Genomic DNA, 18,990 nt, shown 5'->3' on the forward strand with positions numbered 1-18,990 from the left:
TTCAGCAGCACTTAACACAAAGAAACACTAGGTGAAAACATAGCAATCAATATCATCAACACAGTGGCAAAGAGGTACTTTTGAACAAAGTCCTTTGTCACCCATCCAGTAGGCCTATCATCACTTCAGTTTGTTATCCACCATTGGTCTGATACGTGTTAACACTTTATCCTTTCACAGGTGCTGTTGTTAACTACTAAGGCAGCAGGATTACAGAGGTCTTCTGGGGAGTTTCGTTAACAGGGGGTGAAATCTAGGAACAAATGCTTACCAAATCATTGCAGCAGCTCATGACTTTAATAGTGGTCATGTCTAAATACATAACTGTATAGACAATTACATCAATATTTTCCCTGACAACTGATTTAAAATCCTATCTATAATGGTAAATTTTATGAGTTTCATGGCTCAGCAATAGCATCCATTCACTCAGTTCAATATTAATCAAGGTGTCCTTGTGAAGGTATTTCATAGGTGAGTCTACAGTCTATATTTACTTGGTTTTGGTTAGGAATATTGACCCAGATAAACAGCTTGGGACAGATTTAATTAGGTGAAAAGACCTTAAGAGTAGAGCTGAGGCAAGCCTGAAGCAGACATTCAGCCCATGAATATCAACTTCAGCGTGAGAGTTCCAACCTGTCTTTCCTCATGGCTTGTCCTATGGATTTTGGAATTTCCTAGCCAGCCATGGTGATGAACTTAAACCAATTCCTTGCAAATAAAATCTCTTACGATGTGTTTCCTACTGACTCTGGTTGAATCCTGACTAATACATCATTCATCTCATGCAATATTTTAACATATAAATTTAAAATTTTTCTAGTGATTTATATGTTGTTACATTCATTTGACCTTAAATCATGTAATTATTTGTGCACAGAATTTATCAATTTTTAATAGAAGTTAATTAAAACATCTCCATATAAGGAAGATATGTAAATTATTTCTAATAATTTTGTCAAACTTTGATTTATACATTCTGAGTCAGGAGCTGTCAGAGTTTTGAGTCAAACAAAGCTTGTTAATAACCTGAAGTTAATATGAAAGTAATTTAGAGACCATCTATTGTTTTATGAGTTTCCCCAATGAGATCTCAACCTAATCAGCCTAAGCTATTTATCAGAATATCCCTTCTAACAATATATAGTTGAGGAGCTGCTCTTACCATCCTGTTACATCTGCAGTATATTTTAGCATCCTGTGTACTTAGTGTCTGAGTTCACTCTAAAAATCCTGCCAAGTTGCTTTGTAGTATATTATATTTCATCTTAAAAAAATATTGGACTTTATACTTCATTCTAGAATATAACAGAGTTATGGATGATCTATCATCACAGATATCTTGAAGTATTAGATTAAATATTAGATATCTAAATATCGATATAGAATCCCATTATGAAAGCAAATTTTAAGTGAAGTTTACTCAAATAGCCCATCTAAAGCTGAACAGCTAACAAAGTTACCCTACAAATAATGCAGGAATGACTTTGGAATAAAAAAATTTACCAAATGGAACAAACTCACTTCCAATAGTTTTGCTTGTTAGAAAGTTTTCTCTTAGCTTGTATCCTAATCAGCTTTACCATTGTGTTACCTACAGGTAGATCTTAGTTTTTTTTCAAGTGGGGAGAGGGGATTGCAAACAACTGAAACTCCCCTTATTTTAGCTTATCCAAGTCTTTGATTTGTAAATTTAGTGCCTCCTGTATCAAACGCTTATCAACAGAATTAAAACTGTGGCCCTTTTCTATATTTAGGTAACTATAGGATGCAGGGATGAGCAGATGGGAGATTTTGGCTTTTCAGAGAGGCTGTCTGGACACTACTTTCAGAATTCTTAGTTACAGAAGTTTCTGCTTCTGTGCTGTGAGGTATTCCTCAATGGGCAAGTTTTAGACATACTGAAAGTTCTTTTAATCTCAATTTCTCACCTAAATTGATTAGGTACTAATACATGCTTTCTAATACTTTCTAATTTCTTTTGAGGCTCAAATAATGAACTGCTTATAATTTATAAAATCAAGCATTTACTAGATGGAAAGGTAATTAACATTGGTTCAGCAATTTGTAGGTTGTTTTCTCACTTGATTTTTAAATGTCCTGTGATTTTTGACACAGCATACATTATTACTTCCATTTTAGAGACAGGATAATAAAGCTCAGAGAAATGAAGGAAGGGTACCACTGTGGTGTTTTAATGAGAACCTGAACCACCCACATGTGAGGAATCTGGCCTCTGCCCCATCGCCTGCCCTAAAGACTCTCCTGTTCTTTTTAAAGGTCCACCTGGTTTGGGCTAGAACCCAAGAAAGACATCAGCAACGAATTTGAAATATTGTGCGAATCTGCAAAGGGTTTCTGTTGATATTAACTAAATCCAAAACTGAATATTGAGCAGGCAGGCAAAATAGAATAATTTCAGTATTCTGACAGTGGATCAACCTAAAAGACAGTCAAAAATTGAGTTTAAAGAAGAGATAAGTTGCTTTCTTGTTTAGAAAAAAGAAAGTTAGCCTGTTAGAAGAAAGAGGTATCTTCAAGAGTTATGCCAACAAGTATCATGACTGAGCAAATTTTGGGACCCCAATTCTGGTAACTAATCTCAAAAGATCATTCAATGTAGCTTTTATTTTTTAATTTATTTCCTTCATCATTCTTTCATTGGAAGTAGAGGAAAGGGAAGACAGATTGTATAATTAAAGGCTTTTTTGTGTGAACATTTTTAGAAGTTGTTATTCTGTATGTGTTTCCTGAACTGCGATGGTATGAATATTAATAATGTTTTTGAAATAAATTGTTCAGGAAAGCTTGATTTAATATCTTCTAGAGTTATTCAGCTTCTCTAACTGTAAAGATACACTTTCATTTTTATTATCCAATAGACATCTCTTTCCATCCTTGAAGTTTCCTTTTTTAAAAGGTTTTGCCATAGGGCATGTGCACTTGCCAGGGAGACAGAAAGAGACAGTGAAGCAAAAGTGAGAAATCACCCCGCTGGGGGTGGCCAGGAAGTAATCCCTTTTCTGGGATTTTGGCCACAAGGCAGCATGTGTGCCCAGAGTGAGTTACAAGTTGCCTAGGACTGGAACGGTAGTCAGCCACGTGGGAGTGGGAGTCCAGAACCTTTAACTATCACGCCACCTGCTGGCCCCATCCTGTCTCATTATATGCTCATGTGATCATGTGCTCATTGTTATTGATCAGCGACATATTATCTACAACTACAGAAGTTAAGAAGATAGATTTTTCAATTCAGGAAGAATTAGATTTTAAATTTTGTTCTGAGATATGAGAAAGCTAGCAAGTGGAAGCAGGGAAGGAGGTTGGCGCATCTGCCAATGTGACTAGATAGAAAAACCAATCAGGGCTGAAAATTCCTCACCCAATGTAATATAGGCAAGAGATTAGTGGGGGATGTTTAGCTGCTTAAGCCACATTTAATATAGCCAATAAGATAAATCACTGGGCCCAGCCGCATCTGACAGAACCAACAAAATAACAATCAGTGGGCCCAGCCAATGATCAACCGACATGATCTAGGTTAAAAATGATAAACCTCACAGAATGCAACTGCGGGGGCCCTTTTGAGGCACTCTCTCTCTGTCCACTCAGGCCCACTTCTTCCTCTTGGGCATATACTTTCGCTTCTACTTAATCAACTACCCTTTCCTCACACTATTCACGTGTTTCATTCGATTTTTTTATCCAAAACAGAAGCCATCCCACAATAGTTCCACCACTTATTAGCTAGGGGACTTGAAAAAAGGGCTATTCTTCCCTCTTGCCTCAGTTTTTTCATCAGTAAAATGGGAATACATACATTTTAAAATTGCTGTAAAAGCCAGACTTGAAATCACAAATAAAGCTTTTAGCATAGTGACTGGTGTCAGTGTTCAGTAAATAATAACATAATTTATTGCTGAAAATGTTAAATATTTTTAATATCAATGATCTTTTATAGTCATAAAACAGCATGAATCACTCACAACAAAGTGCACTAAAGATGATAACATGACGTCGTACACAGAGCACACACCCAGGAGTCAGAAACACAATCTAGTTGGGATTATCCTTTTAACTAGTGGTGAATCTTAGCAAAGTCGCTTTCCAGATCTGTCACCTCTTTTGTAAAACAATAGATTCAGAGGAAATGAACTAAGTAACTCCTGTGTTTGCCAGTAACCTGAAGTTTAGTACCAACATGGGTGTGTGTGCTTCTTAGAAATTTCTAACTTTATCCTAAAGGAAGTACAGTATAGCTAGCAATGAGTTTATTAGCTGTAAAATATTCTACTGTTGAAACAAGTGATCTTTGTGTGTTTCTATCCCTAATACTAGGAGCCTTTAAGCTCTGTAAATATTGTGTTCTATTTCTAATTTTTAGATCTCACAGTAAGAGATGGTACATTATTCAAACAATATAATTTCCTTTATTTCTCTAATGTTAACCTTATAAAATTACTATGCTATTGTTTCGATTTTTCAGCCCATAAAATACCGATGTATATTTGTTGTTATGTTTATTCTATATTGGCCATGAAACACCAGAAAACTCTTAAAATCAATTTCTAACAACCTTCTCTGAAGAGCACTCAAAAATTAACAACAGCACTTTAAAATTTAGTTGACAAGGGTTCCCACAATAAAACTGATAGCAGCGATTTAAATCCTTGTTATAACTCTGAATTACTTTGTTATTGCAGATGTCTCATTATCTTAGTAAGAAAAACACACACAACAAAAAACACCTGTCTAGCAAATAGAGGATTATAAAAAGAAAAAAAAAAGTCTGAGTCTCTACACCTGAATATTTATAGCATACAAATAAAGAAGCACTTAGGCATTTCCAATTTTCTAACAGCCAAATCAATATATCCATATATCTTGCAGGCATTGGAAATACGGGGTCAAATTCACGTTTTACAGTGCTGCAAATTTACTTCTGCTTACTATGAAGTATATGTTACCAGATACATGCTGGGACAAGTCTAAACCACAGCCAGTCTATCACTGTATTATTTCCTGGTTCCCTAAGGCTTTGTAGCATTGAAGACATCCCCATGATGTCTAGAAATGCAACAGGTGCTTCTGAAGCCAAGTCACATAGCAGGGAAGAGAATATACTGCTATTCACTTTTTTGTTTTTATTGCTTTGCTTCAAATTAAAAAGTAGTATATATAATTTTTCTTTTGCAATAAACATCAGGTATGCTTACAAATATAACTGCTCAGATTATGTTTGCATTTCTAAATGAATCTTTATAACTCTCGATGTGAAGAAGTAACAGCATAAATTAAGGCTTCAAATTTAGTGTCTGGACTCTTACACTGCTATAATAAAGGCAGGAATGAGCATTTGTGAGTTGTTCACAATACAAATCTAATTAATTAATTAATCTATTTCTTTAGTATTGATTGGAATCATAATAAACCAGAGTAGTGATGGGTATCCCAGGCTATTAGAAAATGAAAGGACACAGACAGGCACAGGGAGGGAGGTCATGCAGAGACTCAGGCAGAGATTGACAAGATGCAGCCCCGAGCCAAGGCATGCCAATGGTTGCTGGTAACCCCTGCAGATTAGGAGAGAGCTGGGATGGAGTCTTTTCAGAACTTCCAGAAGAAACAACTCTGCCAACATCTTGATCTTGGACTTCTTGCCTCATAAACTCAGAATAAATTTTGGTTGTCTTAAGCTTCCAAGTTTGTGGTGATACATTATGGCAGTTCTAAGACTAATAAAGGGTCTTTAGCAGTGCAAAGGTTAATACTTGGCTTCTCTCTCTCTTAATGATTTTACCTTCTACAGAGAAAAAGTTCTAAAGTTTATTTAGGGAGTCAGAATCTTCATTTAATAATACTGAGCTGAAGGCATTAAATTCCATTTGCCAAAATAACATGAAGACTACACAATCCACACCAGCAAATGCTATTGCCCATGAGACTTACTACTCTCATTTCTCTCCTGACCTCTCTTTTCTTAGAAATTCACCTGGTACAGAGTTAGTTTTAGTGGGAGGAAAGTTTGAATTTTTTTAAACCAAAAGTCACAATACATTAGCCATTTTATTTGTTTCATTTCATGCATACAATTAAAAATACATATTGAATTAGTGTTTAAAAAGCAACACTATTACTATTTTGGTATATATACTGTTCTAACTATTTTTAAATTAATGCATTGTTTTGATTCATAAAATGTGGACTAATGCACTGCTATTTAAATCACTATTAGTGACTTAAAAAAGTGATTCACTTAACAATATGTTTAAATATTTTACTTGTATTTAGTGTTTTTACACATCATTTTCAATAAATGTACCATATTTCATAAAATGATCGTATCTGAATTTTCCAGTAACTACAGATGAATTTTAACATTAAAATAGTTTATTATTAAAGTAATATAATAATGAGCATTTTTCTCATTCAAAACTTTGCAAATAAATATAATTGTTCCCTAGGATAAACCTCTACAAGTTGTAAATCTGGGTTACATTTTTATAAAAAAAGTATATATATAAACACATACACACACATATATATGTACATACATCTATATATAATGCATATCTACATTGCTTTCTAGAAATAATCTAGAACTTCTTGTCCCTCAGCACTTTATAAGATTTTACATTTCTCGTATGCTTTCTATAATAGACTATATCATTCATTTTACCTTTACTGCTTTAATAAAAAGAAAATACTAACTCATTTTTATTTTAATTTGTGTTTCTCTATTTACTAATGAGAGTAAATATTTTATCATGTTTATTGGTCATTTATAGTTCTGTGAATTGAATATTAAATCCTTAGTTTTCATATTGGAATGCTTATTTTTATTTTATTTTATTTTTAGAGAGATTTTTACTACAGGGCCTGTCTGTGCACTCACTGGAGACACAGAGAGAGAGAGAGAGACAGAAAGTGAGAAATCAACCCCTCAGGGGGGTTGGCCACACTACAATCTTTTCTCCTCCATTCTCTTCCTGGGATTTTGGGCATGCACACACACACGCCCATCATGAGTTTCAAGACACTGGATCTGGGACTCGAACCATGGCTAGTCATGTGGGAGCCTAGCACCTTAACCATTACCCCACCTGCTGGCTCCTGGGATGCTTATTTTTAAAATATTTATTTTGTTTAAGAATTTATCTTACATTTTCATTCCTTTTCACTTTAGGAGAAAAAGCAATGAAAGTTTCAGGGCTACAAAGCTCTATCTGTAAAAAAAAGTAAGACTTGAATTAAATTATCCTTATGGTGTCTTCTAATCTAATATTAAATCTTAGGAAATATAGCACAATATTTTTAGCAGGATTTTAAAAATTTTGATGACTACTCTCAAAGTAAACTACATCTTCTATAAGCTATCCTAATTAGCACATGTATTTCACTTTAGCTTTAATTATTTTTGCTTTCTTCCCTTTATTTCATCAATGAATAAAATAGTTTTCCTGACTTTTTTAAAGCTTTATTAATGGTATGGTGGAATGCTATCACTTTCTGTAGGATTCAACAATAACTGCCTAAGATATTTTGTCAAGAGTAGAAATAATGTCATTTGGGGAAATGTCCTTTGGAAGCACTTTCACTATTATGCTAAAATTTTATAATCAAAAATGCCAAAACACCTGAGGGGGGAAAAATTAGGTTACTCTAATGTTTCAGACTGTAGGCTAAGCAAGAGCCTTACAGTGATTACACGTATGTGTGGGCGTGTGCGTAAGTGCACTATGATTTCAAATGGAAACTTACTGAGTATCTGGTCTAGAGGAAAAGGATAAATAATCAGTTACTTTTTTTTTCATTTGCAATGACAGTATACTTTATTCATGAGTTGTACACTGTCCTGGACCTAGTTTATATCCTTCCATCTTGAGATTTGCTCAGTTCTCCTACCAATCTCTGTCAGAAGTCACTGCTAGGTGCCTTTTGTGTCCCCAGCAATGGCTCACATTATCCCTGGCCTGGAGAGCCTTGACACTGCTGTTACCCGAGACTAAGCCATCATTCCATACAGTGCTTTCAAGGAGTGACCTCTATGTTTGCAAACTCTGCAGAGCACCTGGCTTGCCAGGGAGTTCTCTGGAGGAGCACAGGAGTCAACAACCTGTTGGTGAATTTTGACCAGTGATAGGTAATAGCCATGGATTATTAGACATAGTAGTTCACTTGGCCTCTCAAGAGATGCCCTTGGAGATCTAGCAAGCTCTGTGTTTGTTACAAAGTTGTGTTCGTTATTAAGTTATGGCCATCCAACTCAGTGATGCACTGCTATTATCTGATTTTTTTTTTTCCAAATTCTTGAGCACACAAGAGAGGGAAAATTACCCTCCCCAGGTCTTGGTCCTCCATGGTCCTCAAAATTACCTTTCTCCAGTCCTTGACCCAGCCACGATCCTGGGCATGTGTGGACAAGTCTGACATGTTGTCACGTAAACTGGGCCAGGGACTAAACTGTGGTCAGCATGTGGCTTCCAGCTCTGCAGGCCAATGGAATACTCATGGCCTCACTGAGACTCAGCCATAACTAACGTCCTATGTTCCCTTACTCTTATTTAACTAGTCTTCTATCTCCAAAGATACTACCTTCAAAACCTTGTGTCTGTATGTTTCTAGGAACTTGGACTAACATGTGTTAAGGACTCTATCAGATATATATATATATGAAAATTTATTCATAAAATAAAAAAATAAATTCCCTGCATTAAAATTTGGTTCAGTTTTTATGAAGAAATCTGATCCACTGTGAATTCCAGCAGTATTTCTAGAAAGGTAAATTTACTTTGGTATTATGGTATTACCCCTGTTTTTACCCCGGGAGATTAGTGGAAGAGAATCAAAGTGGCTTTAACTTGGAACCATTTTATGGAAGATTTTAAAAGTTATTAGTTAGGAAGATAAATTATTAAATAATAGGAGCTTCTGTTGAATCAGCAATGCTGAGAAAGTAATATGGATAAAAGTTCTATGATACATTTATTAAGATGATGATCCAGAAGCAAAACATGTGCTGAAAGCATTATAGAGAATATAAAGTTAAAAATATAAAGGTTATTCTTGTTCAGGCCAATAAATGTCACCTGCCAGGGGGGAAAAAAAATCAATGTTCCTTTAAAGTGAGAGTATATTTTATTCCTAAAGCATTAAATTCATCAAAACCTTGTAAGACTACATCATGACTACATCACTGACCTGTGAACAGGTACCAGAGGTTGTTCGGCTCCAATGTTTCCATCTCACCCCTGCGGGTCGTCTTTCGGTGTCGAATTTTATAGCCAGTAATAAATCCATTTTGTGTTCCTGGTGGAGGAGGCAACCAGCTTACTTTGATACTCTGTAAAATAATAGATGTAAATTAAAACATTGGAGAAAGAAAGGACAACAGGACAGGGTCAAAGAAGTGATCCAAACAAAAGGGTGAATAAAGCAGAGAGGTAAGAAATGTTAGAGATAGACTCTCAGCACCACATTAAATCCACCCTTACAATCTCCCAACATTCTTATTTGTCTGATTTTAACAGAAATACTCATTTCATGTGATTGACTACATGCCTTATCACCTCTCCTGTGCAAGCCCCATTAAAATGATGGTAAAATATTTTAATGGTGTAAATCCATAAAGAGATGGAAAACAGAATTACATTCAATGAGAACGGTCAACAAATATTTGGAAGGTGCAGATTAGAGGGAGATGTGATAACTGAGCCCAAAATAAAGAAATGCCAAAATATGTTGTTAATACAAGGCAATTTACATAACAACATTAAGGGAACCCTGGAAATTGTTCCTTCCTAAAGAACTTGGAGGATAGGACTGAGACATGGTGCTCAGATATGAAATAAAGCATGGATTGGAAGTCACAATGACTGGTTAGGCCTTCCTAACTAGTCCCTAACTGCACCCATTGAAACCACTCTGTCAACCCTTCTTGGCTTTGGAGCTGGTGGGCGACCCATTCTCTGGATACTGAACACAGAGGCCACAGATTAATCAAGCACAAAGTTTGGAAACAAGTATGTGGGCAAGGTTTATGAAGTTAATGACAGGAAACACCCATGTCATCCTCATTCCTGTCATCCAGAGAGCAATAGAAACCAGGTATAAACTTCCTACATAGAATATCAGATGATCCTTCTCTACAGAAAATTAGACTTTGCTCAAGAGAACACAGCAGCTGAATCCCTGATCAAATTCCCAATAGTGAGATCAGCACATAATAAGCTCCACTCATGCTCTAGCATTGGTACTTTGCAACCAGTTTTTTATATTTTATTGTAAGGTAAAGTAACAATTTAGGACTAGAGATTTAAAAAAAAAAAAAAACATTATAAAAAATGGCACCTAGAGGAAACTGTAATACTATACATGGTACCTGATGGAAACAACAATAACATACAGAAAGAGTCAAAAAGATACCATTAATACCCTGATTATCCAACAGCAAATATTGCATCTATGAGCTGTATACAACACAGGAATGTTAAAAGATTTTAAAAAGCTTATAAAAAATGTGATTTGATTCTATAATTTAAATGAAAAGAAAATCTGCCCAAATTAATGGTAAAAAGATGAAAATTAATAGAGAAAAGTTAAGAAATTACAGGTTTAGTCTACAGTTTTTAATATATGACTCTTAAAATAATAAAATGGAGAGGAAATATTATCTTTTAAATTCCCTTTCTCTCAGTAAAAACCCTTCAGAATGGGAAGGCTTGAAACTTGTCTGAAAAGGACTATAGAATTCTTTATCTAATAATTTTTGTAAAAATTACATCAAGGTATATAACTAAAATAGTAGAACTCCCTAAGAAAATGCTAGGGGGAATCCAAAAGTTTTCAGAATGGGTAGGAAAAAAAAAAAAAAAGCAGGTCACATAAAATATCAAGAGTAAGAATGGCATTGTACTTTCCAACAATAATATTTGAAGTTAGAAAACTGTGGAATATTTATAAGATTAAAATCAAGGATTTTAAACCTAGACTTTTGACTAGCCAAATAAACATAACACTGAAGAATAAAGGTAATGTAATACCAGTGTAACAATATATAAGTGCTTACATAAGAACAATATATGGATATTTCAGCTATCTATGGTTTCAAAGACATATATCTTTGGGAACCAGCAGTTAGCGTAATGGCTATGTCGCTGGGCTCCCACGTAGTCGACCGCGGTTCGTGTCCCGGACCCGGTGGCTTAAAACTCACGCCGGGCACGTATGTGTGCGTGCCCAAGATCCCGAGAGGAGAATGGAGGAGAAGGGAGTGCGGCGTGACCATCCCCCCTGGGGGGTGATTTCTCGCTTTCTATCTCTATGTCTCTCTCTGTCTGTCTGGCGAGCGCACGCGCCCTACAGTGAAAATCTCTCCAAAAAAAAAAAAAAAAAAGACATATATCTTTGAAACCTTTATCAGGAGGCTAATAAATGATGAGCTCCAGGAAAATAAAGGTGCAAAATGAAAAGAAAGTCCATTTGAAATCCAAGAACAGATAATCCAAAACAGACAGAGAAATATGAAGTTCTTAGGAAGATACAAAGGCGATTGTAATGTGATAATAAGATTTGCTATCGTGAGATAGCAAATTTAAAATAGTATATACTGCATAATTCCATTTATATGAAGTTAAAAAAAGGGCAAAACTAATCTATAGTAATAGAATTGCCCATAGTAGCTACACTGGGAGACTGGAAATGGTGTACAAGGAGGTATTTTAGAGGGATAAAACCTACATATTAAAATTTCATGTTTGTTACATGAGTGCATGGAATTGTAAAATACATCGTTATGGGTTGAATTGTGTCTCCTCAAGATTTATAGGTCAAAGTCCTAACCCCCAGTTCTTCAGAAAGGGACTGCATTCAGAGATAGGGCCTTTAAAGAGGTAATTAAATCTAAACAGTATCATGTAGGTGGGCCCTAATTCAACATGATTAGTGATGAGAAGATTAGGACACAGATACACACAGAGGAAAACCATGTGAGGATACCAGAAAAAGAAAGTGGTCCTTAAACCAAAGAGGGAGGTCTTAGAACTGCTCTGCCAACATCTTGATCTTGGCATTCTAGGCTCCATTATTGTAAAAAAATTAATTTCTGTTATTTAAGCCACCAGTTCTGTGGTATTTGTTATGGTAGCCCTAGAAGACCAATACACTTATGGTATTAAACATTTGAGATTTGATATTTCACTTCAATCATAGTTTAACCAAATAAGGAGGAGTAGGTTAAGGAGGCGTATGAGGAAATGAAAGATGGGAGAAATGAGGATGGAAGTATGCTGACACTTGACTCTAGCAATAAGAAAAAAAGGGGGGACATAAGACTTCAGTGTTACACTTGGGAGCCATTTTACACAACAAAATCACCAACCAAAGACATAGAGTAGGTGGTGGGAAGATCACTGAATGGTAAGACCCTTTTGGATTCAGTGTTACACTTGGGAGCCATTTTACACAATAAAATCACCAACCAAAGGCATAGAGTGGGTAGTGGGAAGATCACTGAATGGTAAGACCCTGTTGGACCTCTCTCTCTCTTTTCTCTTCCCTCTCTCCTTCCTCTCCCTCCTCCTCTCTCTCTGTGCCTCTGTCACTCTCATAAGAGAAATAATCTTAAGAAACATTACTGAAAGGGTTTGGCATTGCTGAGAAAATTTATTTGGTGACTCTTATCCATTAAATATGAAAAACAAGCACCACCCTATCAATACTTAACAGTTTTTTTTTTTTTCTTAACTATTCTAGCAATGGTCTAAGAATTCCACAGGAGTTACGTACTTTACGCTCAGGATGACTCTATGAGATAAAGCCTACTGTGATACCCATTGTACAATCACGTGACCTGAGAAACAGAATGGTTAATTTAAAGTCATGCAGCCAGTAAGTAACACAGGCAGAATTTTTACTGAGATAACATGAGTGTGAGGCTAGCATTTCACCTTCACAAGACGTTCCACAACCTGATAGTCTAATTCATTCAGTTATTATTCATTCAAAATATATTATCTGCCTCCTTTCTGTGTTGCAAATACTATCCCTGGGACTGAGGAAACACATACCTAACTCATGGTTTACCCATTCTGGCTAAGGAATAGACACATAAACTAATAATAAATAACAGAGAGATCAATTCTCTCTGTGGTTGAAAAGACTTTCCAAGGATGAGTAGGACTTCATGGAAGAAATGGGAAAGGTATTTAAGACAGAGGGAATATCGAAAAGCTCAAGGTGTCATGGCAATGAAGAGCATGTTCAAGTGAAAGTCAGGTAGTCTTTTAGTGGCTAAAGCAAATGGGACATATAGGACCATAAAATGGACAAGTAGATTGGGAAAAAAAAAAAAGGTAAGAGTATTTCAGGCCATTCTTAAAAGGCACACAGTCAAATCAATGTGCTAATTTAAGGCACCTGGCTAGGTTCCTTGGGATACAAACTAATGAACAAAAACATAGTTATATTGTCCCTAGTTCCAAAAGAATAATCTTAAACACACAGTCCTACTCCAACCCTCTCTCCTGAGCTATATACACATATGCATAAGTGTCTTCTTAGCACTCAGTAAAGAAAATCAGAATTTAATGAGTCATACTTTATATATATATTCAACTCTTCACCTACACATTTTGATTTTTTGATGCTTCAAGATAACAGTGGCAGATAGTATCACCATTTTATAACTTTACAAAGAAAGAAATTGAGGCATAGATTTAAATAAATGTCACCTTATACCATTACTGGAAGATTTTTCTAACTGTTGAGTCCAGGGTTCTTTGTATTATTTCACACTAAAGAAAGTAATCACAGGGCCTCTACTTGGCAAGTCTACACACCGAAATTCTTTTATAAGATATTCTTGTAAAGAATATAACTGAATTTAAACTACTACTTTTGAACACATCCAATCAATGCATCTTTTTGTAAGCAGCATTTGGACCTTCAAGGAGGGTCATTTTCTAAGAACTACAGTTTTGTTTTTTTTTTTAAAGAATTATTTTAATTAACTTTATCTATTTACTTATTTTAATTTGACCAGAAATGGACATTGTGAGTGAGAGTGAGAGAGAAAGTGAGAAAGCAAGTCACCAGATCTGGGACTTGAACCATGATCAGAGTCTTTAACCACTGTGCCACCTTAAAAAAAAAAAAAAGATCAAAGTTAAATTTGATGAGAAGATAAAAATACAAATACAGATGTGAACCTTAAAAGAGTTAGAACTTTTTGATTTCCAGTTAATGTTATGGCTTTATTGAGTGGCTGCTCATAAGTCTTAAAAATGACATAGATCTTAATTTGTATATCAAAAAAGAGAGAATAATTGTACTTAGTATGTCTCCCACGATTGTAAATCACTTGATAAGCCTGGAAAACTTAATTATACTAATGATTACATGAGTCATGCTTAGTTTTTGGCAGATAATAATTTTTCTTTATCATATTTGAGGATTTCCAGTGATTGAATAAATTATTCCCACATAGCCAATACCTTAATATCAATGCCTGGCAGCAATTAATTAATAGAATCAGTTATACACTCTACACATCAGGAGGTGAACTCCTCAGTGGTTATTATTCATCTTTGAAAGTAATTTTATCATTTTTATGCATCCTCATTTGTGGGTAGAAGCTACGTTTATTAACATCTTTTATACTTCCTCATTGATTTCAACCAAGTGCCAAAAAGATTGAAAAGAATCTAGTAGTCAAATTCTTTCTTCTTAGGCTCACCTTTTGCAGATGGTACATCTGAATACCTCGAATGATATTGTTTGGAGAAGTTAAGTGTTCATTATTTTTTTCTCACTGAATTGTATAATGTGTCTTATTTGCTCCATGAGATTTTCTCTGCAAATGCTCAGTAGCTCAGACTTCTTTTCCCAACCCTTCACCAAGTCACCTGCTCTGTCACCATCATGAGGATATTCTTTTAAAACAATCTAGTTTTCATGGACAAGCCTAGTAATGGTTCTTATTAAAAGTACTTAACATGTGACCTTTGACCTTTGAAAAATCAATTCTAGTAGCTGTGATGTGACTTTTGGTTCTTTTATTACTTGAGAGAGAAATTAATCCTTTTCACTGTCGTGGTGGTCTATCTTGAATCAAGGATTAATTTCACTTTTTTTTCAGTTTTAGGAAAAAAAAAAGAACTATAAAATTCAGCTTCCTCACATCTCTCCATCCACTCTTTGATGACCATAAAAATGATTTATTTTCTAAGTAGGCCTGGAGGAAAGTAGTTAAGTTTATTGATTTAAAAAGAAAAGGTCTCAACAGCCATATTTCCCAACTGCCTCCAACAGCTCTGTCTGATTCAGTAATGGGGTGTTACACTTTTTCATGGGCTCCATTAATCCATTACTTTATTTTTCCTTCACTCTAGTTGCATACACGTAGTAAGTGGGAAATCAGGGAAAAAAAAAAAAGAGAGAAAATTTATATGCCCACCACCCCCAAATTTTCTCAGAATTCACATTTTATAAGCCCCATTTCTATGTTTAACTCTCCCTATTTCATGGCACACTGATATTTCTCCTTACTGTCTCTAGGGTGAATTTCAAGTGAAGACAAGCCCATTTTAGATCCCCTTCAAACATACTGAGGTACTCTGGAGAGGAAACTTTTTTAAAGGATGGTTTTATCTGAATAACATTTCTCTGGGAGGAAATGAGGGGGTGCCATTTGAGAGAAATTCCTTGCAGCAAATAAAAATGCTCTGGCCAGGACATATCAGGACTCTAAGAATCTTGAAACTAACTTGACATCAGTTTTGAGCTCCGTCCTTTTTTTCTGTAATGTACTTCTGGTGGTTTGAAGCTCATGTGAAGTTGCTTAAAGACTAAAATACATTTCTAGTACTCATCAGGCCCTGCGGAATTTTACTGAAAGTGCCCACCAGCACTTTTAAAGAACAAATTTTCATTGTATCTTCCACACGTACCCCCATTTACATTCCTTCTGCCACTTCCTTAACTTAGACCTTGATTTGTCAATGACCCAGAATATTGCCATAGATAATGGGTCCCCATGCCTTCATTATCACCCTGCTCACACCCATATCAGTATCTCGCTTGTTAGTGTATGATCCTAAATGACCTTCAGCTCCCAAACATGAGTTTTCTTATCTGCGATATGAGCTAATACCACCTACCTCATAAGGTTACAAAGTGGGTTAAACGAGATAGAGGGAAGAAGTTCACCAGAGGGCTGAAGTTCACCAGAGGGCTGGTGCATAATTGTGCAATAAATTGTCAATGCTTTCAGGGAAGTCAAGAGGAAAGAGAAAAAAAGTGAAAATGGTGACCAAGAGATTAAGAGTTGCAGATTAAGGGAGGAATAAAGAAAGGCAAATGTGAGACAGTAGGAAAGCAGGAAGAAAGTAAGACCATGCACAGTCATAATGTCCAGAATACAAACCTACCTATTTGTGTACTGATAACATTTTTTAAACGTTCCTATAAACTGAAGGGAGCACTGAGACAGATAAATTACCAAGTAACACTTTTGTAACTTCTATTCTTCCAAGAATATTTGTTGAGTAAATTCACATTTCTTAGTGTAGCCAAAAGAACTTTTAGGCATGGGTAATGAAGAGATCTTAGAATAAGGAGAAAATTAAAGGAATGCAGAAAAATGAAGAGACCCAATGCATATTTTTGGAGATAAATTTGACAGGCCTTCGTGGTTTATTGAATGCCAAGAATGAAGGAGGAAGTGTCATCACCACTGACTCCTAGGTTTCTGACATCAGCAACTTAGTAGATAATAATGTGTTTACTGCAGTAAGTTGTCTAAGAAATAATACATTACAAAAATTACTGGACATATCTTTGGGGCATATCAATAAATGGCAAGCCAGAGAGGATCTGAAAACAAAAAGTTACCCTCATTGATACGTTCTAGTTAATGTTAGAAAGAACAATTTTCTAATTTTATTCTTTAGACTAAATGAGATTGTCATAATAGCAAAATTATACATTAGCATTTGATATTTAACTTTTGTTATTTATCTAAACATTTGGTAAATATTTTTATAGTTATTGATAACATCTAATTAAATTTCAAACTAGAACAGAAATTAATCCACTAATAAATTGTATTTAAAGTCTACCACATATATAAATGGGTAAACAATTTTCAAAGCTGTTCTGGATTTTTGTAAAATATATAAACTTACAAATGCATGCTTCTTATACAAACCTATAAGCTTATGCTACTAATCATGAATAAATTTAACAAAATGTGAATAAGATATTTTGAAGGACTACATTTTTTCTTGCTGTTATATGCTATTCTTGTTGATTTTACATGTTTTTAGTTTATGATCATAAATACAAAATTTCTTATAGTAAGTGGAATGAAGAAGTATGATAGCATAAAAAAATAGCCTTCTTGGTTCATGTAGGCAACTGTTGTTCAAAATGACATAAAGTCATCTTAATAAACACATTCAGGATGAAACATTTCAGAGTGAAAACTTCGCCACTACAACATAATGTCTGAATTAAATATTGTGCAATAATATAAGTGTTATACACAAGTTGAATAACATTTGATTTTACATAAAATTTTATGAATATGTCTTAAATTTAGGCAGAAAACATTGCTTTATTAAAAAATGCAGGATAAACTGGTGTTCATCTTATTTAATGACTTTAAAACAATACAGCCATTTCTTCACTGATTTGGTTATTTCACATAAAATGCTCTTACCTTGATTTCTCTGCCTTGGTAGACCTGGTCCTTATAATGAGTGCCAATGGAATACCTACCTAGAGATTAAGCCCTTCTTTACCTACTCAGTGACCAGAAAATTCTGTTTCTGGTCACAGCACAAAGAAAGCCAAACTGGAAAACTCCTCTAGTTACTCAATTCAAATACTGAAAATCTATGTTGATTTGGGTTGCAATTTTAGTAACTGCATTTCTCTGGGAGGGATACCACTCTGCTTTCTTGTGAATACTTCTTTGCCTTGTTAATCTGCCTTGGTTTGTCCAAGACATTCAAGACTGAGTCCTCTGGCAACCAGTGACTTCCCTGTAATCTATCAGAGGCTGGCAGGTTTCCCTGCCAACAGACACCTGCTTTTCTGAATCTATGTATGTCACCTGCTTTCATATTCTGAATTGTCAAAACCTGCTGGCCTTTTGATTCCTACCTGAAATGTCTCTTCAGATGTTTCAGATTCCCCTATTAGGCAAAATCACCATGTACCCCTTCACTTCTTTAGATATTCTGACCAGGTTTCCTTAATGAGCATCCCTAATCACCTTACTCCTTCCAGTTTAGGTCTGGGCGCTCCTGACACTGACTCTCCACTCCATGTTCATTCATCCCAAAGATCTCTCTTTCAGTGCATGCAATGAGCAAGTCGTAGATTTTGTGTTTTTTTTTTTTTAAAGAACAAACAAGAAATCATTCACACACAGTGAGAAGTATCATCTGGAATATGCTCCATTTCTCATATGTTTTATTTTACTACTTCCTAGGTAAAGTAAATGGAGCTAAATTTAAATTGATGTCGGGACATTGATGTACAACCACCTTTCTCTGCTTCTTTAATCAAATCCTGAGAGCTCAACCTTCTATTCCAAGGGGGAAGAACGGGAAGGAATGAGCTAATAATTTACTCAACCCATTTCATTTTAGTGGTATAGGAGACTTGAACCAGTAAATTAGGAGTCAAGTGGGTTTCAAACTTTCAGTGTGAGATCTCCAGTTTATCACTGTGCACAGAGATATAGGGCTCCCCATGTAGACTGATAATTTGGCAGTCTGGTAGGCTAGTATTTTGCACACTTCTAAAGTAACATTTGAAATCTATTTCTTGAGTTATTAAAGATGAGGCTTAGAGATCCATCAGAAGAGGGGATAAGAACTAGTTGAGGATAGCCCTACTGACTCCTCTCTAGTGATAAAGTTAATTCAATTTAGGCTCCATACCTGCAAATCCATTCTGTACAATAAACATTAGTAATCT

At 35.3% G+C, this 18,990-nt stretch overlaps 1 protein-coding gene across 1 annotated transcript in view; it reads right to left on the reverse strand.

Moving 5' to 3' along the window:
• Positions 1–18,990, reverse strand: part of DCC (DCC netrin 1 receptor) — a 521,919-nt gene that overhangs the window by 219,809 nt on the left and 283,120 nt on the right. The window contains exon 8 of the mRNA XM_027769938.1: positions 9,205–9,346. Within this exon, the coding sequence (XP_027625739.1) occupies positions 9,205–9,346 (142 nt within the window). The remainder of the gene's footprint in view (positions 1–9,204; positions 9,347–18,990) is intronic.

The sequence above is a fragment of the Tupaia chinensis genome, unplaced genomic scaffold, assembly GCF_000334495.1.
Source record: "Tupaia chinensis unplaced genomic scaffold, TupChi_1.0 Scaffold000098_2, whole genome shotgun sequence".
NCBI lineage: Eukaryota > Metazoa > Chordata > Mammalia > Scandentia > Tupaiidae > Tupaia > Tupaia belangeri.